Source organism: Centruroides sculpturatus, unplaced genomic scaffold (assembly GCF_000671375.1).
Source record: "Centruroides sculpturatus isolate CEXI.00-Female unplaced genomic scaffold, Cexi_2.0 scaffold1800, whole genome shotgun sequence".
NCBI lineage: Eukaryota > Metazoa > Arthropoda > Arachnida > Scorpiones > Buthidae > Centruroides > Centruroides sculpturatus.
In genome coordinates this window covers 1-27961 of record NW_019386038.1, presented here as the reverse complement: position 1 = coordinate 27961, position 27961 = coordinate 1, and the positions used below count along the sequence as shown (strand labels likewise).

Sequence of the window (27961 nt, the reverse complement as noted above, 5' to 3'; positions counted from 1 at the left end):
CAAGATGTGCATGAGCATCAAAAATAAAGAATGCTGCACCGACAAAATGCTGCCCCCTTTTGTGTTCATGGCAAGACTGACAAAAAATGGTTTGGGGCACACAGCTGCAGTAATGGAGCAGTGTGTGTTCACAGGCTGTCCAAATGAGCGAACATTTTGTTTGTTGCATGTTACACAGTGCAGAATATAAAAATTGTAGAATATGTACCTGTACTGTCCTTACCAGGAACTAATGCCGTGACTGAATGCATTTTTTCTATCATAAATACTGTGGACATCTGATAAATCACAATTAAGTATTGAGACTTTGAAAGCCATATTATGTGTGAAATATAATTTAACAAATTCTTGCAAAAAATTTTATGACATTTTAAATAATGACAGCAATCTACCAAAAAAAAGTTCACTCAAATGAGAAATATGTGAAAGAATAAAGAGTTCTTAAAGATTTATAATATATATACTGGGTGTTTTTTTTTTAAACTGATGATACTCAAAGACATCTGTAGAGCAATCTAACAGCCAGACTGTCACCAAATTTGGGAGAGTGACTAAGAACGACATAGGAAAGATTCCGCGAAGAAAAAAGTAGTACCTAAATTTGCCAGCAGGGGTGGATTTGACACTGTTGTAGTGAAACAGCTAAGAATTTGCCCAGTTGCAATTAACAAACACATGAATGATCAGACAGAGGTTTCAGTGCAATAATGAAAGTTTAATTAATCAGCAAGTAACTTTCTCCCTCTTTCAATGTGACCGTCGTCCTGCTGGACAACACATTGCATCCTGAACATTGTGTTCTCTACGGCTGAACGTAACATGTCCACAGGAATGTTCATCACAGTTCAAGAAATGTTGTCCTTCAAGGTCATCAAGTTGGGGACACCACCAAGATACCTTGGACTTTAAGTAACCCCACAGGAAAAAGTCACATGGTGTTAGATCCGGGGGTTAGAACCTTCAACGAGTGCAATTGCAACATCACTAACTCTCTATGCAGACACCAGTTTTTGCCCTCTACCAGGCTGAACTGCTGAAGATCCTGTCTCTTCAAATTTCTTTATCAAGTCTTTCAATGCATTAATTGATAGAGGACCTCTGCGCAGGTTGTTATGGGTTCTAAACTCATGAAGAGCACCCAGTGCGCTCGATTAAGATAATAAAGTTTCACAAGCAATGCCAGCTGAGGTAATGAAAGATGCATGTTGAACTTTGCTGAAGTCTGGAATGCTCTTTGGACTTTTGTCCTTGTCTTTTAAGGTCAAATTAGGTGGCGCTGCTGTTGACCATGTCATTGTGAATTTGGATTTTGAGGTGTTACCAGCACGTTATGCAAATTCTTAGCTGTTTTGCTACAGCAGTGCCAAATCCACTCCTACTGGCAAATTTAGGTACTACTATTTTTCTTCACGGAATCTCTTTCTCATGTCGTTCTTATCACTCTCCCAAATTTGATGACAGTCCAGCTGTTAAATTGCTCTACAGATGTCTCTGAGTACCATCAGTTTAAAAAAACACCCTGTATTTATTATATTTGTAAATTTTACGTACGTTGAAAGTTTAAAAAATATAATACAATACAATTTTTGCATTCTTTGATGGTAAAATTTTGTTGCTCTAGAACAATTTTTTTCAACAAGACAACCACTCCCCCATCAATTTTGTTCTGCTTCACAAATGTTAAAATCTAGTCATCTTAATATATAAGGGATGCTATTTGCGTAACTTAGACCAATATCCAAAAATTTGTGACCAAATTTTCCTTTATGTCCAATGTAATATCTGATATAAAAGTCTCTTGACATTTTCATTACTCTAACTGAAGATGTCATAATATCAACTTGTATAGGCTATATGAATATTGAAAAAATGTAACATTGCAAAACTTATTACAAATTCAATAACAATATTTTAATTATAAATTAACAAATATAAATTGAAAACAGTACTTACATTTAAATCAAAAGAGATGATAATATTTTTAATATGACCAATGAAATAAAAGTGTGGAAAAAAAACAATTAAAATTAGTTTATAAATTGTATAAAATGTAATTATATAATGTATTTTAAAATGAGTACAAAATATATTTAGAAATACCTGCATGCAATTAATAATTTTATGAATATTTTAATCATAACTTTTGAATTTTTTATAATATCTGCTGTTTCTTTTACAGTTTATTAAGTATTTCTCAAACATAAAATTGCATTATTAAATTTATATATTACAAATTATATACAGAATTATGATGGTTTAGTTGTTCGTTCTGCCACAAAAGTAACTGCAGAAGTGATCGAAGGCACTGACCGATTGAAAGTTATTGGAAGAGCTGGAACTGGAGTTGATAATATTGACTGTAATGCAGCTACCAGAAATGGGGTTTTAGTGATTAAGTAAGTTAATTTTAATAATTCCATAAATAAAATAAATTGAAAAAAACAAAATAATATAATAATTTAAAAATTAAATGTACTTTTAAAATAGTAATTTTATTTTATATGATTTGAGTAAACAGATTTTTATGATTAGAATAATCTTGACACAAATAAGGAGTAAAATTACCTAAAAAAATAAATGAAATTACAATAATTAGAGATTCAGAAGATTAAAGAAGAATGGAATGGAAAAGTATATGGATATGTCAGCTTTTATTTCTTTAACTGTTTACACAGTACAAATATGTCTATATTCAATCTATTACAATATTGTAATAATTTTCCTCACAAAGTTTATCAAGAGTTATCTAAATTTTTAAGATTTTTTTTTTCAGTTATGTTTGCTTTGTCAGAATGATACAATCAAGAAAAAACTTTTCTATAAAATAACAAGTTTGATTGATTAACACAAAGTTAGTTGATTCATTTGAATTACATTATATATATCAGCATTTCAAAACCCAATGTTTTAATAATAAGCCAAATGATTAAATTAGCCCAATTTAAAATATGGAAATCATTTGGTGAATTACATTATATTAAAAAAGTAAGATTAAAAATGGAGTAACAAGATTTAATCTTACTTTTTATTAAATATTTTTTAAGGATTTATTTTATTTAGAATTTTTAAACTGACAAAGATAACATTAGATGAGATTAGAACAAATATTTTTAATATTTATTGAAATTCAATTGTGAAAAATAATATCCATTGTAAAATATTCTACAAAAGGATAAAACATGAAAACTGTCTTTTAGTGTTATTCTGTTTGGACAATAAATAAAACATAATAATTCTCATTATGTTTTACATTTTGCCTGATGATGATAAATTTATTTTACTGAAAGTTCATGCAATTTATTAGTTATATTGTATTTTTGTTTATTAACCAAACATTAAAGTAATATTAAAAAACATCTTTCTTGCTTTATCTATTTAAATTTTGGTGCACTCATTCTTTTCTTCTTATAATATACAAATATAACATTTTAAAGTCTTCTGCATATTTAACCACAACTGTTGGAACACAACTTTTCTTTAAATGCTGTTCTCTTTATACAGGTGCATATGTGTTTACATAGAAGAGCCTTTAAAGAAAGATTGGATTCATTACTGTTAATTGTGTTCAATGGTTGTGAATGACTTTATAAAAGACTTTAAAATGTTTTTGTATTTAGTCATCAGTTTTTTAATTTTTCTATTATACACATTAGTTTATTCTTATGTAGTCATTATAGTAATGTATCAAGGCCTTAAAGTACAATTACAACAGATTAACACCAGTCCTGTAGTGAGGAATAAATCATCGGGGGATACACGGGTAAGCTGAAAAAATTCTGACTGGTGAAATAAAAATTTAGATTTAATAGTGTTTTTCAGTTTATCCTCTTATAGTTTTTATGAAATGTATGACTCCATTATTAAGTCAGTTCTAATTATTTTTTATGTAAAATCTTCCTTTACAAATAAATCATTATTTTTCGTACTAACTATATTTTCCAATTAGTATAGATTTAGTGTTATAATTTTCTGAAATGAATTAACTGTACTATTAATTCTATGGTTGATTCACATTTTTAGATATTTAAAAAAATTTATTTTATTCTCCTAGACATCTTCCTCAAGCATGCACATCTTTAAAGAATGGAAAATGGGATAGAAAATTATATATGGGACAAGAATTACTTAATAAAACATTAGCAATTGTAGGTCTTGGTAGAATAGGAAGAGAAGTTGCAACTAGAATGCAAGCTTTTGGAATGAAGGTAATTATTTATAAAATTGCATCTCAAAGTGAAAAACTAAATTATATTTATTTAGTAATTGAATTTTTTTAACAGTTTTTTTATTTGTTAAATTTTATTTTTAATTTAATTTTTATATAGAATTATTTACTATATTAAGTAATTGATTATGGTTGATTTAATTTAAATTAACTAAATACTAAATTTCTAAAAGCTAAATATGAGAATTAATTATAAATTTAAGTAGTAGCCCACAGCCTATTTTACATGAGGAAGACAACCTAAAGAATATGATATCAAATGCAAAACTTATTTTCAAATAGGTGTGTTCAAGACACAAAATTGAATACATTTTAATATTGCTTAATTATTTCATTTTAATTAAAACTGTTATTAATTCAGTTTCTGAATTTAAATTTTTGTTATGTACTCAAATAAACAAACATGTTATTTAACCCCTTTGTCTCCAGTCCAAAACTGACTAACTTGTCAGTCATTTTTTCACCCAGTCACCCTACCTCCTATTGTTCTCCTCCTGTTCATGGAATGGCTAATCCTACCCAAAGGCAATAATGTCCCAGAAAGTTCTGAGAACGGATATAAGAAAGAAATAGAGGAAATCACCGAAATAGAATAGAATTATGACTATACAAATATACAAGTTTAGATATACAGTAATACCCCAAACTTACGTGATAAATTTGGGTGGGATCGAGCAATAACCACATAAGTTGAATTTGCATAAGTCGGGGTATAATTTCGCAATTTGTGTAAAATCCAAGTCGTATGTATGTAAGGTAATAAATGTTCTCGTTAATCTTATCTCGTCTTTTGGTTTGTTCACGGTTACAAGAAATCACCACATAGTCTCTCAAGTCTCCGTAGATATAAAAACACAGAAATAAATAACACAAAATAAATTGTAGCTATGCATCGATTCTGCGCAACACGTCCGAACATGTAAGCTGAACAATAGTGTGGGGGGAGTCAGTAATCAAGAGTTGCATGCCACTCAAACAAAAGACGAATCAACGAGATTTGAAAATCCCGTAACTCCGGGTTTGCTTAAGTCAGGGTAGCGTAAGTTGAGGTATTACTGTATACAAATATATATATGGCTGACGGCCACACTTTCATTGCCTTCACTTTCCACAATAAACTTCTCTTATTCCAATTTTGTAGAGCATGGGTTGTCCAAGTTTCTTTCCTGTTTTACTGTTGTGTTAATAGATGATATTGATGATATCCTTTCTAGAAATACCTGTTCTGTTACTTCCTTCACCTTTTGCAGACTATGGTAATTCTCATTTAAGATCTTCATATGGAGCATTTCAGTAAGGTCACCTTTCCTACTGGTAGAGAACTTCTGGTCAAACTTTTGATAAGAATCTCATAGAAAGATGCAAACATTTCAAGAAATTTTTCAAATGCCTTGATCAATCCATTTGTTAACTATATTTGAGTCAATCATTTCTGTTGTTTAATAGCTAAATATTATCAACTTTCATTTCTAATAATATATCTAACAGTTTATTTCAATAAAAATTTTAAAAGTAATAGTAATTTCTTATAATGTAAATTATAATTTAAATATTTGGGAAAAATTGTGATTGAATTTTTGTCAGTTTGTAAAATATTATCTCAAAATTGATTATGCAAATGAAATACTTATTGTTTTTTTTATAGACTATTGGATTTGATCCATTAGTACCTCCTGAAGAAAGTATAAAATTTGGAGTTAAAAGCTATGATCTGAATGATTTGTGGACAATGGCTGATTACATCACAGTTCATACACCATTAATTCCACAAACAAAAAGTAAGTAAATTTAAAATTTATTTTAATTATTCTTTATTTTTAAAAACTTATTAAAAGTTTTTATTTTGAAACCTTCTGTAGAAAGCTGATAAATATCCTAGTATTGTTTTCTATTACCATAATACAGTGCTTCCCAAAATGTTCTTCTAAGACTTCATGTTGGGGATTGTGATAAAGTTTTAATGAGATTGCAGGTTTGAGAATTTAAAAACCATATTATTGGATGTTCTTTTTCTCTTTTATGTTGTAACTGTGAAACAGCACTTATGTGTAAAGAAAGAAAAGCATGCAAACTTCATCCCCATGATGTGTTATGGTGTAATGTGGTCAGTCATTCTCATGACTCTGTCAGTGACCTTATGTGTATTTTAATGTAAAGATTGATTAATCCAATAAATAGTAAAAGCCAATCCTTGGTACAAATGACGAGGTTACATCGTCATTTGTACCAAGGATTGGCTTTTACTATTTACAAATGACGAGGTTACATCGTCATTTGTAAGCATAATCTGCCATTACATAATTTTGTCCATTGAGGCAGATAGTGTTGTTGTGGAAATTGCAATCTTGTGACATAAAATTAATTAACTTCACCAGAAATTATTGGTAAACACTCAGACAAATGGAAGTACTCAAAAAGAAGTGCAGTGTCTTAAAAGGTAGGACCACTCAATCATCAAATATCTTGAGTTTGAAAATTGATAATAATGAACATGATATTGAGGAACTAAAAATTAACTGCAAGCAAGTTAACAAATTACAGAATGAACTAAATGAATTAAATACAAATATATTGTTACTGTGTCAAACTGATGCCAAGACAGAAGCCAGTGAAAATGAATATGATAAAATAGCCAGAAAGATAGAAATTTTGAAAATCAAAATTAATCAAAATCAAAGTGGTAAAGAGCAAAACTAACAATGAACCTAACTGTAACACATCAACTTCTTCAAATGCAGAATCATTATCTGTAAGACTGTTCAGAATTGACTTACCTTCATTCTCAGGAAATTTTTGCAATTGGTTATATTTCAGAGATTTATTTCTCATGACAATCCATAACAACAAGTCTCTAATGCTCAAAGGCTACAGAAACTTCAAATTTTTTTGGAAGGGTCAAGTGGCCATTTTAATTCAGGCTATTCAAATTACTGATGACAACTATAAGAAGGCATGGAGGTTAATCTGCAATAGATTTGAGAATGATGCAAAAATAATTATAGCAGCATTAGACAAATGCAGCATTTGTTCAGCCTTATTTGAGTCAAGAGTCAGCAAATGGTTTAAGAAAATTACTGGATGTTACAATGTCTCAACACAGAAATTATACTATTTTAGTATACTTTCTGTGAAGGAAACTCAATTCAGAAACAGTTTGGCAGTTTACATTAAGTTTGGAAAAGGAAGAGTTACTAACTTTCAAAATGTTTCACTCATTTGTTGAGAAACATGTGGCAACATTGGAAAATTTGAGCCAAAGCAGACAAAACACATGCTCCATAGCAAGGCCAGTGGTGCCAAGTAGATCCAACAATTTTGCTCAAAACCAAAGTTAGAATTGAAGCATCTGGCTTCAAGTCATTATTTAATATCTAATGCATTTATATTTTGCAAATCATAGTCACATTCATTATATTAGTGCAACAAATTCAAGGATGACAATCCAAGTGGCTAAATTCAAGAAACAAAATTAATCATACTTTAACTGCCTGCATGCAGGACATCATGCAAATAAATGTAAGGATATGAAATGCAATAAATGCAGAGAAAATTATAATACATTGCTACATGAAACAGAAATCCTTAGTAAGGAATCAGTTGAATTTGATAATCATCCATTTGCCTGGATGTTTGTCAAATCATTGTTCACCTTAAAAAAATCAAAATTGCCTCCCACAACCATCATAAGGACATTTGAATCGAATAGTCCAGTCACTTTAGACAAAAAAAGGTCATTTCCGCAGAAAAATTTGAAGTAAGCTGAATTTTTTTATGGTGCTTTATTTAGTCATACTATATCAAAAGTCCCCAGAATTCTGCTGTACACTTAATGTTTTACATTGCTTAAAAGGTACTTACAGGGGGGTTTAAAAATGGTTTTTTTGTTAATATCTCAATTGCTATTTATTTTATGGCAACGAAGGTGATATACAAACTTGAAAATGAGAAAATTCTCTACAAAAATAGTCCTGATCAATTTTTGATGATCATTTTTGTAGAGAATGTAGCATGATAGTTTCTGTAGAAATTCAACATAAATTTTTTTTTACCTGACTCTAATATTTCTAGGTTCAATATTCATATTGAGATTTGGAAAGTGAAAAGAACAATTCCTGGTTAGTAAGAATGCAAGAATTCTATTTATATCTATCTGTTTCACTCTGGTAGCTCTCAAGATCACAATGTGACAGTGTTCATTGATCCATTTTGTTTCAAAGGATCAGTATCATAAAAAGATCTAGAGAAGAGCTCTACAACTTTTTAAAATATGAGTTAGCTTCATATCCTGTATTGCTGTTTGATGAAGTGGAAATACGAAAAACAAAGAAGTCATCTTTCTTCAACAGCTTCAAGCCATTAACAGTCCAACCTGATTTCGAAGGTGCATTTGAACTGCAAAATATCTTTTTAGACAGTGTTGAAAAGGGGTATTTTAATTATGATCACATGGTATATTTTGTGTGATATTGAAATTTGATCATTTTCAATATCACTTTTAATAGTTTTCAAATTAATTATTTAATTAATTTTTTTAATTTACAGATTTAATTAATGATAATGTATTTGCAAAATGTAAGAAAGGTGTACGCATTGTTAATTGTGCCAGAGGTGGAATAATAGATGAAAATGCCTTATTAAGAGCATTAGAATCTGGCCAGTGTGGAGGTGCAGGTTTAGATGTCTATACAGAGGTTAGTCTGAATAATCTGATTAGTTAGTCTGATTTTAATTTTTCTGAAATTATTTTTCTTATATTTGTCATATTTTAAGTAATTGTAATTATTTATACAGAAAGATACAAATCTCTGCTTTTTGGAGATCTAAAAAAAATTAGTGAATTATACATGTACTCTGTAAACCAGGGGTGTCCAACCCGCGGCCCAAGGCAAGTTTCAATACGGCCCAATAAACGTGTAAACAAAACCGACAAATGTTTTAATTTTTTTATTATTTATTTATTTCAACGGCATAAACTCAAAAAGAAGTTTCACAAAGTCATAAACCTTTATTCATATTTTATTTTTGAGTGGAAAAGAAATATTTTAAATTACTTGGAGATGTGTGAATGAGGAAGGATTACTAAATAAAGCTGGAGTTGTGACTCAAAGAATTATAGACCCAAATTTGGGAAAAGGACAGAAAGGTGAGAAAAGACAAAATATAAAAAGTAGTGAGAAAAATTAAATAGATCTTCTGTTATGCAAATATTGACCTTTAATTTTCCACTTCTTTATCTTTTCTCCTTTCTCTCCTTTCCCCGCATTTAGGTCTATAATGCTTTGAGTCACAACTCCAGCTTTATTTAGTAATAGTATTTCTTCCAACGTTACAAGATTTGGCTACATTATGCCAAATGTGGCTACTTTTTTTCTTTGATGCAGAAATTATCATTTGGTGCATTGGCTACTTCTTGGGTTACATTTTATTTATAAATATACTGTATTAGTTGAATTAAAATGCACTTTAAAATGGTGTTTCGTCGCTTTTAGTAATTAGAGACACAAATAAAACAAATATTTGTGTTTTTCAAATAAATTTCCGTTTGTCACTTTTATAATAAATGAATTTACCTATTTCTAAGTAAAAATTGAAAGTGTCTGTAGAAGTAATTTTTTTAAATATCCTTTTTCGTGATAAAGTTTTAATACTTATTATTATAATCTACACATGTTAATCCTTAAATATATTTCTATATTGGGCCACAAGTATATATTATATGTATTTGTGACCCAAAACTCCTTGACTTTTTCCAATGCGGCCCAGAGAAACAAAAAGGTTGGACACCCCTGCTGTAAACCAAATGATCACTGTAATTAATCGGGCTATTTTTTGCTACTACTAATAATTAGATATTAAGTAATTTGGTGTTAAGGGTAGACGTTAGGAACCATTTTTTATCAAAATTAATAATTGTAATAATTTAATATTTATTAAATGATTTTAGAAATAGTCAGGAAAGAAAGAATCAGCCCAAGACAGGATTCAAAACTGCAACTTCCATTTACCATGTGGTCGTGTTGCCAGTTACACTACCCAGACCTCTAAGCTATTTCTTGCTTCCAGACATATTTAATTCTTGATATAATCATCCACAGTAACTCACATTATTAATAGTAGCAAAAAATAGCCCGATGGGGAAAATTATAATACATTGGGCTCATTGATGTTTATATATATATATATACATCATATATATACATATATNTATAAAAGTTAAACAGTATTAAATAATTTTCAAGTTAAAAGAAGTAATAACTCTTCATGTAATGTTTTCTAAACAGTAAATAAATTAACAAATGAAACTAAATTTTAACATGGTTGACTCCACAAGATGTTTGCCACATAGAGAAGCTCATCTTTTGTTGAACAAGATCAAACTACAAAATAAATTGAAGTATACATACACACATACATATATATATATAATATATATATATATATTTAATGATAATGTATTTGCAATTATATATAAACATGAAATATGAATTATACATGTTTAAGGATAAATAAATTTTGGTTGCTCATGGAATTAAAAAAATTTTCTTTTTAATTTTTGAAATAAATATAATTTACCACAAAATCATCTACAGTATTAGGTTGTTCCAAATGAAATGGCCTATTTTTACTTATGACTTTTGAACATTTATTAATTAATTTATAACTTATATATTCAATCAAAATTGTCTCCAACATTAATATACTATACAAATTCAATAGAAATGCATTAATGCCAATTTGATAGAAATCACAAGAATGAAAAGCCAAAAAGTCATTAAAAATACTTTTTACTTATTTAAAAGTATTTTGATTATCTGTAAATTTTATGCCAAAAACTGTCCAAATGTACAAAAAAAGTGATAGTTTGTTGGCAAAAAGTCGGAGAATAAGATGGATGGGAAGAATTTTATTTGAATATTTTCATTTTTGTGACAAAAAATTAAAGAACTGCAAACCTCCAAATGATGCTCCTTATCTCTCTCACTGAGTTCATGTGGTATCCATTTGTTAAGCTTCTTGACCAGTGATTTTCAACCAGTGTACCATGAAAATTTTTGAAGGTTATTAAACAAATTGTTTTCAAAAGAAGCCCAAAGAACAATAAGTGTACATGTCAAAATTAAAACCTCTTTAAATTGATTATACAAGTTTCTCTTTGTTATAATAAATAAACATATATATAATGTAAGCAAAATTATATATGCATAACACTGGGTTATTTCATTTAAAATGAAACTTTCTTTTAATGAATAACATAGCTATGACCTATATTTAGATCAAATTATTTTAATTTAGAAATAGTGAGACATAAAAGCAATTATCATGCCACTTTTAAATGCAAATTAAGACATAACATTAATTGCTTTTCTTATGTAAATGAAAATTATTAATTTAATAACTATTTATACTAATATACTATCACTGCACATCGGGTTGTATATAATACAATAAATCTGACTTACGGAACCTTTAACCGATGTGTATCATAATAACTATTGTTGTTACCTGCTGCTATTTTAAGAAAGAACAATACTGTTTTATTTAATTCACAAAAATATAAACAAAAAGAATTATGTTAATTGGCAAGTAATGTGATGAGAGAATGTTTACAAACACAACTTGAAATCATGTGATTTATTCCAAGGAAATTTTTGCTGCAGAAATTTAATTATAGGTTAAGTGTGCTGTGTGATAAAAAAGGTTGAAAAACACTGTTCTTGACTCTCCCTATCAGGTTTAGATGTTGAGAAATGGTTGAATAATGTCCAGTAAGTTTAACTTTGCCACGATTTCTTGGACAATCAGGTGATATTTTGATTCGATGATGATCTTCAATTCTGATTTTTGAGATTTATATTCCCAGAATGAAAGTTTTTTAACCAATGTCTGGTGGCCTGCAAATTCACAAATCTTTCACCAAAAGTTTTATTTGTATTTTGTGTTGCTTCAGCTGCATTATACTCAAAAAAGAAAATTATTCAATTTCCTTTTTTCCATTCTGCAAAAAAACTACTCTTAAACATGCAGAACTCATAATAATAAATGAGAGTACATTTCTAAAATTCACATATTATATGTGTGCTCTTCCAATTGCAAACATACAGCACTGTTGACATGGAAAACAGTTGAACTAAAGAAAGTTTAAATTTTAAAAAACTGGTCATTTCATTTGCAATGACTCAACAAATATACATACAATTCATATTTGAATTGTATGTATGAAATACAATAGCATATAATCATATTATTGATGCACCCAGAGGGAAGGCCAAGGGGCCCTGGAACCCTCCAATGAAAAAAGAAACACTAGAAAAGTTTCCAAAAATCTTTTCTTAATTGAAATTTATTTTTTCATTTATATTGTGTTGTCTTATATTTCTATACTACTAATGAATTAGCAGTCAGATAAGGTGGAAATTTTATTGCATTCACATTAAAAATTTTTTTATCTGTTCAACTTGGCTCCCCCAAAATTAAATCCTGAGTCCACCACTGAACCATGTAGTTTGTCATTAATTTGTTTTCTTTGTTTTTATGTATATTTGTTAATTTTGGAATATCAACTGTCTTTTGGGATTTTTCTATTTATTTGTAAAAATAAATAAATTATTGTATCTTCAGGAATGAGAAAGAACTAGTCCAGCCTAAATATTCATGTTATAACAAGTTTATTTTGCTGATATAACAAGCAGATTTTTATCTTTTATAGTATTTGAGTATAAAAACAATCATCATCTGCATTAACTGTCTATTTTAAAAGTATTTTATGATCCCTTTTATTACTCATTTTTACATTGATTCTCAATTTGGAGTGAGTGCTCTGCATGATGACATGATATGACATGTCAAACCAAACAAAAATTTTGGTTTGAAAAGCAGAAATGGGAAGTTCTGCAACATCCACTTCATAATCCTGATCTAGCTCTGTCAGAATTTCACCTATCAGACTCAAGAACTTCTCATCAGGAGAAAGATTCAAAGACCAAAATGCATTGCAAACCTTAATTGTTCAGTGTTTCATGATGTTTATTCAAAAAACTACCAAGAAGGAATGTCCAAGCTTGTGAAATGCTGAGATAAATGTCTGAATGCTAATGTGAAAAATAAGCATTAGTATGTTGTATTCATTAAAGTACTTCAAGGTTTTTTAGTAAATATGTTTAATATAATTTTGTACCTTAATTATTGGGCAGCTCTTGTAACTGTTTTTCATAAATTAATAACAAAATACATATGTTTTTCTTATAAATAAATGTATTACAAACTTATATTTAATAGTTATTATTTCATTATATATATATATATATAATATATATATATTATATTACATATNATGTCGTATAAATTTATATTATTATTAGTAAATTAATAAAACTAATTTGTAATATATATATTACAAATTAGTTTTATTAATTTACTAATAATAATATAAATTTATACGACATTTTGTATTGCACATCATTGCAATTACAATGTTTTGCAATCTGTAATTGGCAAAATCCACATTAGATCATATATGGATTAGTTCTATTAAAATGTTATAATTGTGATTTTGCCAGTCTATAATTAATTTTAGCTTTTTTATTAATATGCATAATATCGAAAAATTGTAAATTTAAGAAGAAATATTTTTTGTTTTTTAAATTTATGTAGGAACCTCCTAAAAATACAGCACTAATTCAGCATCCAAAGGTTATTTGCACTCCACATTTAGGTGCGAGTACAATTGAAGCCCAGAATCGTGTTGCAGTTGAAATTGCAGAACAATTTGTTGATCTTCTACATGGAAAAAATATAATGGGAGTGGTAAGAATGTCATTTATTACAATATTATATTTATCAAATGTATTAGTTTTGAAATTTCATATGCATAGATATGTAATGATAATATAGTAAATTCAAATTAATTTTTAACAATGTTTGTATGCAAATAATTAGCAGTTTACAGCTAATATCCAAATTACCATTAGATATCATTTATTTGTGTAAACAAGTGTGAGCCAGCCAGGAGTACTACTGCTGAGTACCGCTTATTTGGCACGGATCGAGAGATCCGTTCTCGATCGTCAATGGATGGCCTTAAAAATACTGATGTGGATCTTGATTTCACAATCTAGATCCTTCTTTTTCTTTCGTCAGGATGTTGATACCAGTTAAACTATTATTTTGCGATTTAACTCGCGCTTTATCAATTATTTTGGTTAGGAGGGCTTTGTTAAGTGGGGAGGACAATGGCATAGACTTTAGTCAGAAATGAGACCTTTGTTTAAACAACAAATAACGATTATTTAATATATCGAAAATAAAATATACAAATTGGACTTTCAACATGTTAAGTTCCCTATCGTGCAGAGAGAGAGAGAGAGATTACAATTCCTTTAAATCATACTACTTCACAAGGTTCCTTTTATATGTGGGTTTCCTGGTTTGGGAGAACCTGTACATATTAGCTTTAGAACCGTGTAACATAATAACTCTTGAAATCCCACAAATATGGAAAATATTATTCAAACAATCTAATCCACATCTCTAGAACATAATTATTGCTCTCTATGCATATTTGGGGAATTTCCTGCTTTAGTCTTTGTCTTTAATATTGTCGAGAACAAGGTTTGTTGAAATTCACGTTCTGATCAAGTATTTACTTCTTCACTGGGAATTTCAGAGACGGCACTTCATGGAACGGCTTCTAACCTTTAAGAATGAAGATGGATCTTTACTAACTTTGGGCATTGGCTGTGGAGAGATGGCAATACTTCTAAAATTAACTAAAAGTTTAAACCAAAACAATAAATTAAAGGGAGAGGGGTGTTCAAGATCTCACACAAATAAATATTAGAATAGAATTTTATTCAACATTATTTCTCATGGATTTAAATCCATATATGCCTTCAGTTATTTTCTATTGTATTGCATGTTGTGGCGTTACCAATGGTAACTTTTAGAGTATAAATGAGTTCAAAAGCACTTTCGATAGCATAAAGCTACCATCGTCAGGTGAATATCGAATACAACTGTTTTCAAATTCTGAGCTTTCGAACAACTTATGAAATTATTTGAGCAGCAGAGTATTTGCAAGCATGATGACCTCAAAATGTACACTTGTACAAGGTTGACGTTATTTCCTTATCTGTCTGTACCATATTTCGAGGCTGTCATGCTTGCAAATACTCTGCTGCTCAACTCAGGCTACCCAAAATCACACTTAATACATTTACATGAAGCTCTTTTTCTCATAACTGAAAACAATTACTTTCAATTTAATGGCATGCTATATAAACAGACACAAGGAGTACCAATAGATTCCCCACTATCACCTATGTTGGCAGAGCTCATTATGTGGAACATAGAACATCAAATTTTCAATGCCCCCTTGACCATCCAATACCCAATTATGTATTTACATTATGTTGATGACATACTACTCGCATGGGAAGGCTGTACTGAAGGTTTAGAACAATTTATTCAAGCTGTAGCCGAACGATAAATAATTGACTCCCATAGGATGATTCGGCTTTGATATAATTTATTAACAAAAAAATTCCAGAATCCAAATAGGCAAATACCGATAATTAAAACTAGGTTGTACAGTACAATACTAGGTAGTACAGTACACGTGCTGTCTCGTCCCGACACAGCACGTGGATCCCACGTTCAACCGACAATAGAATCTTAGTCTAGTTTAAATCTAACTTAAATAATTACTTTAAACCTAGGACCCAAAAATTTAGCGAAAGATGGAAAAAGAAAAATCATAAAGAATGGAGAATAAAGGGGTGACTGGTCAAAAAAAAAAAAAACCTCAGATCTTCCACATGGAGACTTCCTTTTTTCCTAGCTCGTCCTAACGTGTCCTCGCTCCACACGGTCTCGTCCTGAACTGACTCTCTTCCTGTTCGGACCTCCCTTTCGTCCACCTTGTCCGTCACCCCCTTCGACCAATCAAGCGTCAGCCCCTATTGTCTAACACAGATCGGACCACATGGTTTAACCAACCACATCGTAGCCAAGTAAACAAAGGCCGGAAGTGGGGTTTTTCCATAAGATGTGGTCACAAGTAATGAAGAGAAAGGAAAGACAGAAGAAATATGGCTTGACAAAGCCACAAAGCAATGGCCTCTGTTTATCCTTCTATCAACTTCACGGTAGAGGAAGAACAAAATGCCAGAATCTCTTTCTTAGATCTAGAAATCCATACATCTCCTGAGCTCCTATTTTCTGTATATCATAGAAACAACAACACATTGCAAATTATTCCTGCAACAGCTTTCCAATCTTTAAACTACATGAACTCTGCCATAACTTCCCTCATGCGGAGGGCTTACCTCCTCCCTTCCAACCAAACGCTAGTGGAAGAAGAATTGCAATTCATTAGCAATGCTATGTAAAAAGTTGGATATTCCTGATCTAAATTCCATTTTCTCCAAAATTGTGTCAAAAATAAGCTGTTTCCACAGTCTTTTTTTAGTAACAAAGAGGATCTAAAAATAGTATATCCTCCGATACTGTTTTTAGGCCCCATTTCTCTAAAAAATAGTACATCTGTTTAGAATGAATCTTTTTATTTTACTGTTAACCACACAACCAACGCTAAGAAGACTATTATGCAACGACAGAGATATTTTTAAATTGAATGAAAAATTTGGGATCTATCAAATTCCACTAAAATATGATATGTCAGGAGAAGAGACTAGCTACGTAGGGGCCACAGCCAGAATGTTAATTTCTCGCATCCTAGAACATCAGGAGGACATCAGAAACAGTAGACCATCAACAGAATTGGCAAAAAAATTGCTTGATCAAGATTATTAGCCACTCTGGGCCCAAACAAAGTTACTCAAATGGTGCAACAAATCGGAAAGAATTATTTATTTGGGAGAACCTGTACATATCAGCTTTAGAACCGTGTAACACAATAACTCTTGAAATCCCACAAATATGGACAATATTATTCAAACAATCTAATCCACATCTCTAGAACATCATTATTGCTCTCTATGCATATTTGGGGATATTACATCATTCATATTGCTGTTCAAAAAAGTTTTTAAATTCTTATTCTATTTCAAATTCATGTTAGTATTCCATCCATGCACTTCATATAATTTCATAAGTTGTTTAAAAGCTCAGAATTTGAAAACAATTGTATTCGATATTCACCTGAAGATAGTAGCTTTATGATATCAAAAGTGCTTGTGAACTTATTTATACTCTAAAAGCCACTGTTGGTAACACCACAACACGCAAGTGTAAATATTGGGTTGTTCGGAAAGTAAGTTCGTTTTTTTTTCGTGGGAAAAAACACAATATTTTTATAACTGATCCAAGTGATTTTTGACATTGTCATTTCAAGTAAATGTCTTACACTTAAAAAAAATTTGTATAGCATGATTTCACATTCATAAAAGTTTTGATCGTTGCTTACAAAAAACGGATCCAAATGATTTTTGACATTGTCATTTCAAGTAAATGTCTCACAGTTAAAAAAAATTTGTATAGACTGGAACAAGTAATAATCTGAGTGTGCTCGATCTGGCGAATATGGTTGGTGTGATAGTACATCCCATCTAAGTTATAACAGTTTGTGACGAGTCACCAAACTTGTGTGAAATTTGACATTATCGTGGTAAAACACTACACCTGTTTTGTTGATCAATTCTGGCCGCCTTTTCTGTTTGATGATATTACTCAATTTGTTTACTTGATGGCAGTACACTTTCTAATCAATTGTTAAATTGTCTGGTAAAAGCTCCAAAAAAAATTTCCTTAAAATTCCACCAAAGAGAGCATCTCTCTTTAAGATCATGTGGAACCCATATATCAAGCTTTGAAACAAAACCAATTTGTTTTAAGTACAGTAGAGCGTCGTTTATCCGAAAGCTGGTTATCCGAAACGTCCATTATCCAAAAACATTCCAGTCGGCAAATTTAAATTTCCGCTAGTGCTGTGGCGCTGCAATCTTCGTCTATTTCTCAGACTACTCAAATATTTTACGTTTTTGATACTAAATTAACTTCTGAAGTATAATTTTTTATTGTTTTTATATTTTTCAATAAATTTATTTTGTTTGTACAAAATAAAAAAATAATTTTTAACGATACAATAGTCTTCGTTAGGCTTAACATCGACGAAAATTCAACGCGAAGCGACACGCAACGGAGAGAAACACGGGATAAATTAATATATTTTTTCGTACATGATTCGTTATCCGAAAAATAAGTTATCCGAACCACCCCAGTCCCCAATTGATTCAGATAAATGACGCTCTACTGTAATCATAAACAGTTCAATTTGACAAATTTAATCTCTTAGTGATTTCATGTGTTGTTATTCGGCAGTTTGCTTCAATCAGTACCTTTATTTTGTTTTCATTGGCTTCAACTGGCCATCCAGAACATGGTGCATCTTCAATATTGAAATTGCCAGAATGAAATTTTGTAAACCAGTTTTGGTACTGTCGTTCTCTCAACACATCATCTCCATACATGTACCACAATTTTTTTCTCACTTGAACAGCATTTTGATTTTTTGGTAATAAAAAAGCAAAATATGCCGAAAATGCTGCTTTCGATCTTCCATATTTGATGGGACAGAAAAAATAAACAATTGCACAGAATGAAACAAAATTTTTTACAAATAAGCCTTAAAATGCTAGCTGTCAAAATATATAATGATAATACGGTTTAGAATGAAAATGGCGGGAAAAATATGACTAATCCTTCTAGTGGTAAAAAAAAACGAACTTACTTTCTGAACAACCTAATACATTATACAGTTAAATGTTGGCATGAAGTGTACATTACTTTTATTTTTTTATTGTCTAATACTATTCAATACTATTTGTAATATTATATACCAAGGCATTGCTTTATGTCATAGATGTGTTTATACCAGGGCTGTGGAGTCGGAGTTGGAGTTGTGGAGTTTTGGTGTTTTAGCTGTAGTTGGAGTTGTCAAAAATTCCACTGACTCTGACTCTTTTTAATTTCCAATTTGTTATGTATATAAAACGGAAAAGTATTGGAATTGTGCCAAATTCATCCCGCCTAGTCTTTTTTGCAAATCTATACATTTGGAAACCTCCCAAATCCCCAAAAAAAGTCAATAAAAGGGGAAAAATTAACGTGCGCGTATGTGTTGATGTCTAATTTGTTTAATTTCTTTATTTTCTGTTCTGAGATATTAAACAATATCTTAAAATAGATAAAGTTTAAGAAGCGAAATTTGGCACTGTATCTTGCATATAAAGGGGCATTAANATTTGTTTAATTTCTTTATTTTCTGTTCTGAGATATTAAACAATATCTCAGAATGGGTAAAGTTTAAGAAACAAAATGTGGCACTGTAGCTTGCATATAAAGGGGCATTAATACTATTAAATTTTTGTTCTTAATGGTCAACAGGGTGAAGACATAAAAGGGGTCATGTGTCATATCTCTTAATGAATATTTTACACATTATTACCGTTCAAAATTTTAAAAAAGTAAAAAAATAAAACTCATCTTTATCCTCAAAGTAAGCTTTTTTGTTATTTTATAATAGTACAGTAAAACCCGTTAAGATGTTCGCACCTAAAACGTTAGAATGTGTATGGGGATATGATTTAGTTCAACCACTTTGACATTTAATAATTAACTCCTGTTAATAATTAACCATCTGACTTCGATTCTGACCACTCTGACCACAGAAATTATTAGGCTTTAAACAGGGTGAACAAAATCATGCCCTCCACACACAGTCTAACATCCACACATATAAAAAAAAAACCTTGAGTCTTTTGCATATCTTGAAATTTCAAGATATCCTGAATCCAAAAATGTAAAAATTTTGGAGGGGACATTTTTAGATTGAGCGCTACACTTTCCTTCTGTTATATATAACAGCCAGAAAAGTAAAAATTATCCAATACATATTTATATATTGACTGTGTCATTACTTAGAGGAGTCTTATAGCTTTGGAATAAAAAGTTTCTGTGTTCTATCTTTATTAGAACTCTATTTATTGAATCTTTTATTCTGAGGTCATGTGATGACATCAGAATTTCCTGGTCTCTTTCGGTAACAAGTTTGTCCCTAGTCGGAGTTGGAGTCGGATGGTAAGGAAAAGTTGGAGTTGGAGTCGGTAGATTTTTACACGACTCCACAGCCCTGGTTTATACAAAATATGATGCAGTTTGAAACAATGCAAACTTACAAAATTTTCCATTGGAAACATATTAAAGGATTATTATTTTTTTTTTTTGAAACTAGAATTTTCAAGAAGGAAACTTTTAAGAAAATGTAATTCATTGTGGAAGTAAGAATGTGCCAAACTAAATTGAAAAATAGTTTTTTCTGCATATAAACATAATTATAACTTTCACAAACACAATTATTTTAAGTGTTTAACTGTGAAGAATTGTCTCCTAGACAATATGCTTTTATTAAGAGTTTACTCTGTGAATTCTTTAATATAAATTTATCCTATCACTTTATTTATTAATCAAAGGCTTCAATCTTACCTTACCTTATCTTTACCTTACCCTATTATTAGAAAAAGGCTTTTCGGCCCTTTTTCTAATAGTGACACCTCCAACTTGATAATTTTTTCTTGCAGCACCCCTACTTCTTTATTAATATAGAGTTATGCTTTTTGTATTTTTAGTAATGCATATAAGAAGTGTTACAATGCTGCTCAGCACTATTTAGTGGAATCCTGAAATGTTGTTACAGTAATAGTTTTCAACCAGCATGCTAGTATATTGATTGAATTCTATTGCCTTACAGTGGCATGTTATCCTATGGACAAAAAGGGCAATTACCTGGACCTCTGTCAACAAGGGGCCCCAGGCAATTGCAAACCAATCTTTTATAAACTCATTACTGTAGTAAGAATATCAAAGCTTAAATTTAATGACACTAGATTGCACAAGCGCAGCACAAAACTTAACCCTCCAGAGGTTGTTTTTAAAAAATGAACAAGGATACTGGTGTAGTGCCCAAGCACTATGTATAGTTTTTTTTTTTCGTTTATTTTATATATATATACGATGTGTCGTGTTGGGTTTTATTTTATGGTACCGGGTTGGGCCCGTCGTGCTGGTTGATTGGTCAGTGACCAACATCACATGTGTTTCACGTCACACCCAATGGCGGGAAGTATAAATATTGGAACTCCCATCCAAAGTCTACTTTTTTCAAGTTCCTGTTTCTTGAGTGATCAACAAACTATGTGGTGTAAGAGTGTCAGTAAAATAGAAGAAAGGGACTGACACGTGTGAACTTTTAAATGTAGAGAACGGAATCCAAATCTATCGTATAGAATACGTCCATTGTTCACGAACTAAGTACAAGATATTAAAACAGGAAACATTGAAGGACATCAGAAAACCATTATTTTTGTTGGTATGTTGGTTATTGTGTCTTTTTAAAAGGAAAAGTAATACCTTCAATCCTTTTCTTGTATATTGTACGTGTTACCTAATCTTGTAAATTTTAATAGAATTATGTTCCTCTCATGTTTTAGAACAGATGAATAATTTGTAAATATTTATGATTAAACCTTTGTTACTAACATTTAACCAGATTTGTAAAGTCCTTATATTAATTTGTCCGTGTCTTGACCCTCTAACATCACCTAACAGACCTAGGTCTATTGGGGCTTAACACTGGTAATTCCTCCAAAAACTTCCCCAAATAAAAATATCTTTAAGTCAACACTGTACATGGGGCATTCTAATTCAGATTTGCCTGGGCCTCACAAAGCTATAATGTGCCGCTGTTGCTTTACCTTCTCCATTAGTTGTTTTTTGTAATGATAAGTGACATCATAATAGGTCTAGTTTATGCTTTATAAAATTTCTCTACATTAAGTTTAGAATTCAACCTTGTAACAAGTGTAAAATTGATTAATTTTTCTGATTTTTTTTCTAAATTAAAGTTTTAAATAAAAATAGTGTTTCATGCAAAATCTGTTCATATTCTTTATATTCTGGACCATTACTAACTGGGTTTCCAGTAGTAGTTAAGAGGGACTGCATGTCAAAAATTAAGTCAAAATAGTTAATTTTTACATGCAGTCCCTTTTTACTAAACAAACAATTCAAATTAAATGTAAAAGAAGTAATATATACAAATAAAAATAAGGTTGAGTTTTTTCCCTTACAATGTCTCTTGGTTTTTAATACCTAAATTTCATAGAATGTACACATCTTTTATTACAATGACTCTTGGCTGATGTTTATATAAGAAAAATTCATATTTAATTCCAAAAATTCAATACAGCATCTTTATCAAAACAATATACAGGAAAATGTGTCAGATTATAATTTTCCCATTTAAGATAATGGAATTAGGCTTCCAAGTAGCATTTTCCCATAGAATATCTGAGTTTTTAGGAATGGATTACTGATATTAAGCAGGATATGCCTATATATATGTTAAATCAGTTTTGAAATAAATTCTGACAATAATAATCAAATTGAAAAGTTAAAAGAAAACTAAGTAGCTGAAAAATAATGAACACTTCATTTGAAATAAAAATTTATTATCATGANATTACTCACAGAAAACATCTGAAGTAGTGGAAAAATAATTAATTTCCATTAAAAATTAAAATTTAAAATTATTTTATTGAATCAAATATGTACACTTAAATTGACAAATATTTTTGGTTTTTAAATTTGATGACTGATATAGCCTCTCTGTAATTGAAGATGTTGCTGATAGCATTGCAGAGAGGCAAGCTTTAGACTTGATGAACTCTAGTCTATCTCTCAGTATTAATGATAGGTCTCTTTTCATACTACACATCATAGAAATAAATTTTGGATATTTATGTAACAATAATTAGGTTCATTTTGTTTAAAACTTGTCAAAATTATGAAAATTTCTTGAAATTTGTAAATATTATGATAGCTTATTATTTTCCATAGGCTTTCAGATAATTTCTTCAGTGTTCTTCTCTTAGCAGTCCTGGTTACTGAGAGACTAAAACAATTGCAGATTTATTCATAAAATAATTATATTCTTTCAATAAATAGTATTTTCATTACATCATTATTATCAAGTATTTATTTTGTTTTTTATTTAGAAATATTTTTGTAATTTTTTTAATAAATAATTTACAGACTGCAACTGTCACTGCACTGGGATCAACTCTACGTGCACAGAGACCAGCAGTAACTGTATCCAGTTGCACTACTACTACTATGACTGTTCAGGAAATGGTGGCTGCTGCTGCTGCTGCTGGACAGATGCGATCATTAACAACAACAACCGTTACAGGAGTAGTATCTGGAACAACACCTGCTGTTGTTTCTATTGCTGGTCTGTCTCCTGCACAGTTACAACAATCCCAACGAATTGCAACTTCAGGACTTGGTGTAGCTGGTACTGTTACAGCAGGTAATTAATAAGTTTAGATCTAAAATTTAATAAATTGAACTGTTGAATTTATTTTAATGAATGCTACAAATTATGTTGATTTTATGATAATTTTGCTAAATAAATACATTTATTGTCTTCAAATTCTGCTTTTAAAATTATGTTGTATCATTTAAAATTAAATTTGTAAACTTGAATTTGTATAAGAATATGAAAATCTTATTCCAAACTCATCACTTATCATTCTTCTTAATATGAATATGGGATGTTAATGAAGTAATTGAATTAAAAATAAAGTTAATGTAAAAGAAAATTAATGAAAATAAAATTATTGCTTTTCATTTTTAATTACAAAGACTGTGTGTCTATTTTTTATGCATTTAATGAATAAATACAGTAAAGGAATATGTATTAAATTTTAACTCCAATCAGATCAGAAATATTGCTAAATGAGAATATCATTATTTCTCTTTCCTTATTAATATCACTATTATGTTTTTATCTTCTATTATTAAGTTTTTTATATAAAGATTAACAGTTATGTCAATATTTTGATTTCAAATATTCCATAATAATTATATCTTTTTTATGTATGTAACTTTTACTCTAATGACTTAATACATCATTTTCTGTTAAGCTAAGTTTACATGTAATAAAATAAAATAATTACTAAATGTTATATAAAAAAGAATATCACTTACAATTAGTAACCATTGATTGTTGCTGATCATAATTGGTTTTATATTAATTAATTTATAATTTTAATTTAACCATGTGATAAAAGATTTCTTTTTATAGGTAAATTCTGCTTCATTTTGTCAGTTATTGTCACCAGAAAATAAACCATGGGCAGATTTGTCTACTTCTCTTGGAAAAATTTCTTCTTCTCTCATTCCTTCTGGGAGTGGAGATATCAAAGTAACAATAACAACTCAAGGTAAATTTGATTAATGTCTACCATAATTACATTTAAAATATATTTTATTATGTACAGAATTGAATACTGCCTTTATTATACTCTTATAAGTATTGACAAGACTATGTTTTATTTATAAAACATAGTCTTGTCAATACTTATAAGAGTATTGACAAGACTTATAAGCGTACTGCCATTTTATGTTACCAGCATAGAAGTATGAAGGAGTACATGTCGAGAGTTGCTATTTGGCACAGAGTATTAAGTGCCCAAATCATTTGCACATAAAAAATCCAGACTTGTAAGTAGTCAGGGGACCAAGAACCGAGTCAAAATAAAATACAGAATGGTGACCCTCTTCTACAGACAGGCAAAACAGGCACCTCACCCCATCGAAGTCAGGTGGGGAGACTACCACCCACAGTCATTCTAAGAAGTGAACTCTGACCTTAGGACTGAACATGTAATTTCTTCTATGTTAAATAAAATTTGTAATCTAATTTTGTAAATTTGGGAGCGCTTCAAATATGACGTTAAAACAGTTTTATGTCATTACAAGTGGGTTTTTTAACACTATCTAGTATAATAAAATCATGGGACTGATAAAAATTTGATGTTATAATCAGGTTAAACTGTATATTGTTAGTGCAAAATAAAAAAAATAATTTTGGACAATACTATAACCACGATTATTTTTTTCAAAAATGGGAAATTTTTGTTATGCATCAACAAAAATTCAACCTGGGCCAACATGCAACAGAGAGAAATTTCAAAATTGGATAGGTTAATTTCATCGAAAATGCATCGTGGCTGGCGAAGTTTGAATGATCACATCCAAAAGCAGCAATACCAAAGAAGATTGGAGAATGAGAACAAGATTGCCTTGAGCGTCAAAGTGATTTCGCTTAGTAGTGAGTTTCTGAGACATAGTCTTGTCGCAAATACAATTTTGCCATTTTACTTGTTTTTTGGTTATTACATTTATTTGAGAATTTTGTTCTAGACAATAAATTTTAATTCCTATCTTCATATTTTAAAATTCTTACATAAATGACTTCTTTCTCCACCACCATCACTCTCATAATAATTATCATACATTGAGACAATCTCAAATTGGATTAAATAGTATCTTAATCAAGCTGTTTATTTTATCAAAGAAAATGTTGATAATAAGATTTTTTTATTCACTGTGATTTTTCTAATAAGAAAATGTTTCTGATCATGGATGACAAAGGTGACAAAAAATATAATTGAAATAGGTGTAGTTCCATTGTTATAAGATTTTATTTAAAAATATTTTATATTATTAATATTGATGCAACAAATAGTATATTCAGCCTCAGGCTGAATACTGAATATTCGGCCAAACTATTTTGCTTGATTAACACACATATGAAAATTGGCACGCAAATTGTATTATGGCAAGGATCCAATAGTGACAGTCAGCCAATAGAGAGCAGGATACACACCCTGCTCTCTATTGGCTCACTGTCACTATGCTTCACCAATCGTGTTAATTCTTGACAGTTGTAGCGAACAAACATGAGCGTCATGGCAGTATGTGATAAGTGATGATATCAAATGCGAATAATGAAACGACCTACATGTGTAAATAATGGAAAAAGAACAGAGAAGGAATGCAAAGTGAAAATGTGAAAATAATTATGAAATTGAGTTGATAACACAATTGAACAAGTCGAGGCAGCTTATTAGCGCGAAGTTCACGGCCGTCAATTCCAAATAATTGTTTTCATAGATTTCAGAAAGCTTGTAATGAAAGTCACTTAGCATGCACAGGTAAAAGCCTAGGGTTGTTCAGGCTACCGAGCTGTCTGGAACTTCAGTTATGATAATTTTGTACAATGAAACAAAAAAGTTAATTTAGTTTTCAAGTTTGTAATAAGGGATGATTTCATAAAAACGCTTTACAGATCATTAATTATTATTTTTTTCACATTTTATGACCTAAGTTTCAATCTAATATGCTCACGCAGTAAAAATTTTCAAACAAATTTTTTACCCCTTTAGGGTTGAATTTTGTATAATGTTTTCTTAGCACACCTAAACTTTACAAAAGGAACACACCCTCAAATTTTTAAGTTTCTAGCACTTGTAGTTTTGGCTCTGCACTAATTATCTTATCAGGACTTGTTCTTTTATATATGAGTATATAGATGACTAAACTACATAATAAGTAGGTAATTTTCATATGATTTGTTACTTTTTTTTTTATCGCTTAAAAAAATAACTTAGTTATATTACTTTTACTTTCATCTTTTACATAAATAAGCAAAAAATTGCGCTTTTTCGAATTTGAAATGTATGTTCAGCATTAATAAAAGTTTACCAAAATGATTAATTTACTGTGTTTTTGTTATTTCTTACTCCTTTTTTAGGTACTACATATTCAGTTTTCGGCTGAATAGCGAAACATAGGCTGAATATCGAATAGTAACCAAATATTCATTGCATCATTAATTATTAATTATTATAAAATGGCTAAAAGCTTAATTTTGAGGATAGAGATGAGTTTCATAAAAGAAAAAAATTTTTTAAGTGCTAATAACAAGGAAAATCTTCATTATATGACACGTGACTACCCTCACCCCTCATTCTTTAACCATCAAAATTTAATTGCATCAATTCTCTAATACACAAACATTCCAGCAAAATTTTAGGAATTATGTATGTAAACAAAATTATGCCCCTTCAACATCCAGGTATATTGGAAGAAATCTTTGTTAAATGCAATAAAGAATATATTCTTAGTCAGAAAATATCAAAGGTGTCCTTTTAGTTAGCTTTTGGATGGAGCTAGAAAAGTAGGGAAAAATAATGTACCTTCTTGTATAATTTTTGTAGATATATTCTCACTATTATGCTATCAGCACATTATTTTTGATATTTTACAACTCCAGTGGTAAAATATAATTGAAAAAGATGAGCACTTTTGATATGGAGTTTTTAAAGATAGAGTATTAAAACACAAAAATTAATGCTACAAAAATTCAGCATACAATATGGAAGTCTATAGTATCACTACAAGTAATTTTATATGATTTCTATGTTTGTATGTTAAAGTTAAAATATATTTCAAAAACTGGGATTTGTATAAATATATCACTCAAAAAACTAACACCAACACATAACAAGAAAAAAGGAAAAATTTACGAATGTTTTTGTCTATGTGAAATAGAATACTCAGATATATATGATATCGAACAAATGGCTAACAAAAACAGATGTCTATTTCACATAGATGAAAACGTTTGTAAATTTTTCCTTTTTTCTTGTTATGTGCTGGTGTTAGTTTTTTGAGTGATATATTTAAAGTTAAAACATAAGTTACAAGAAGTTTAAAAGTATTAAAAGTAAACAGTAATAAAATTATTGAATTAATCTTAGGTGAATAAAATTTTAAAATTTATGATATCAGGCCCGTTACGAAACCATTTTT

The 27961-nt window shown here is 29.9% G+C and overlaps 1 protein-coding gene across 1 annotated transcript in view; it reads left to right on the top strand.

The window, feature by feature from the left end:
* The window catches only part of LOC111613258 (D-3-phosphoglycerate dehydrogenase-like), a 33658-nt gene extending 9104 nt beyond the window's left edge, over positions 1 to 24554 (top strand). The window contains exons 2-7 of the mRNA XM_023354604.1: positions 2245 to 2396; positions 4040 to 4205; positions 5871 to 6003; positions 8768 to 8916; positions 13877 to 14029; positions 24387 to 24554. Of these exons, the coding sequence (XP_023210372.1) occupies positions 2245 to 2396; positions 4040 to 4205; positions 5871 to 6003; positions 8768 to 8916; positions 13877 to 14029; positions 24387 to 24539 (906 nt within the window). The 3' untranslated portion in view covers positions 24540 to 24554. The remainder of the gene's footprint in view (positions 1 to 2244; positions 2397 to 4039; positions 4206 to 5870; positions 6004 to 8767; positions 8917 to 13876; positions 14030 to 24386) is intronic.
* Positions 24555 to 27961: the final 3407 nt, after the last annotated feature.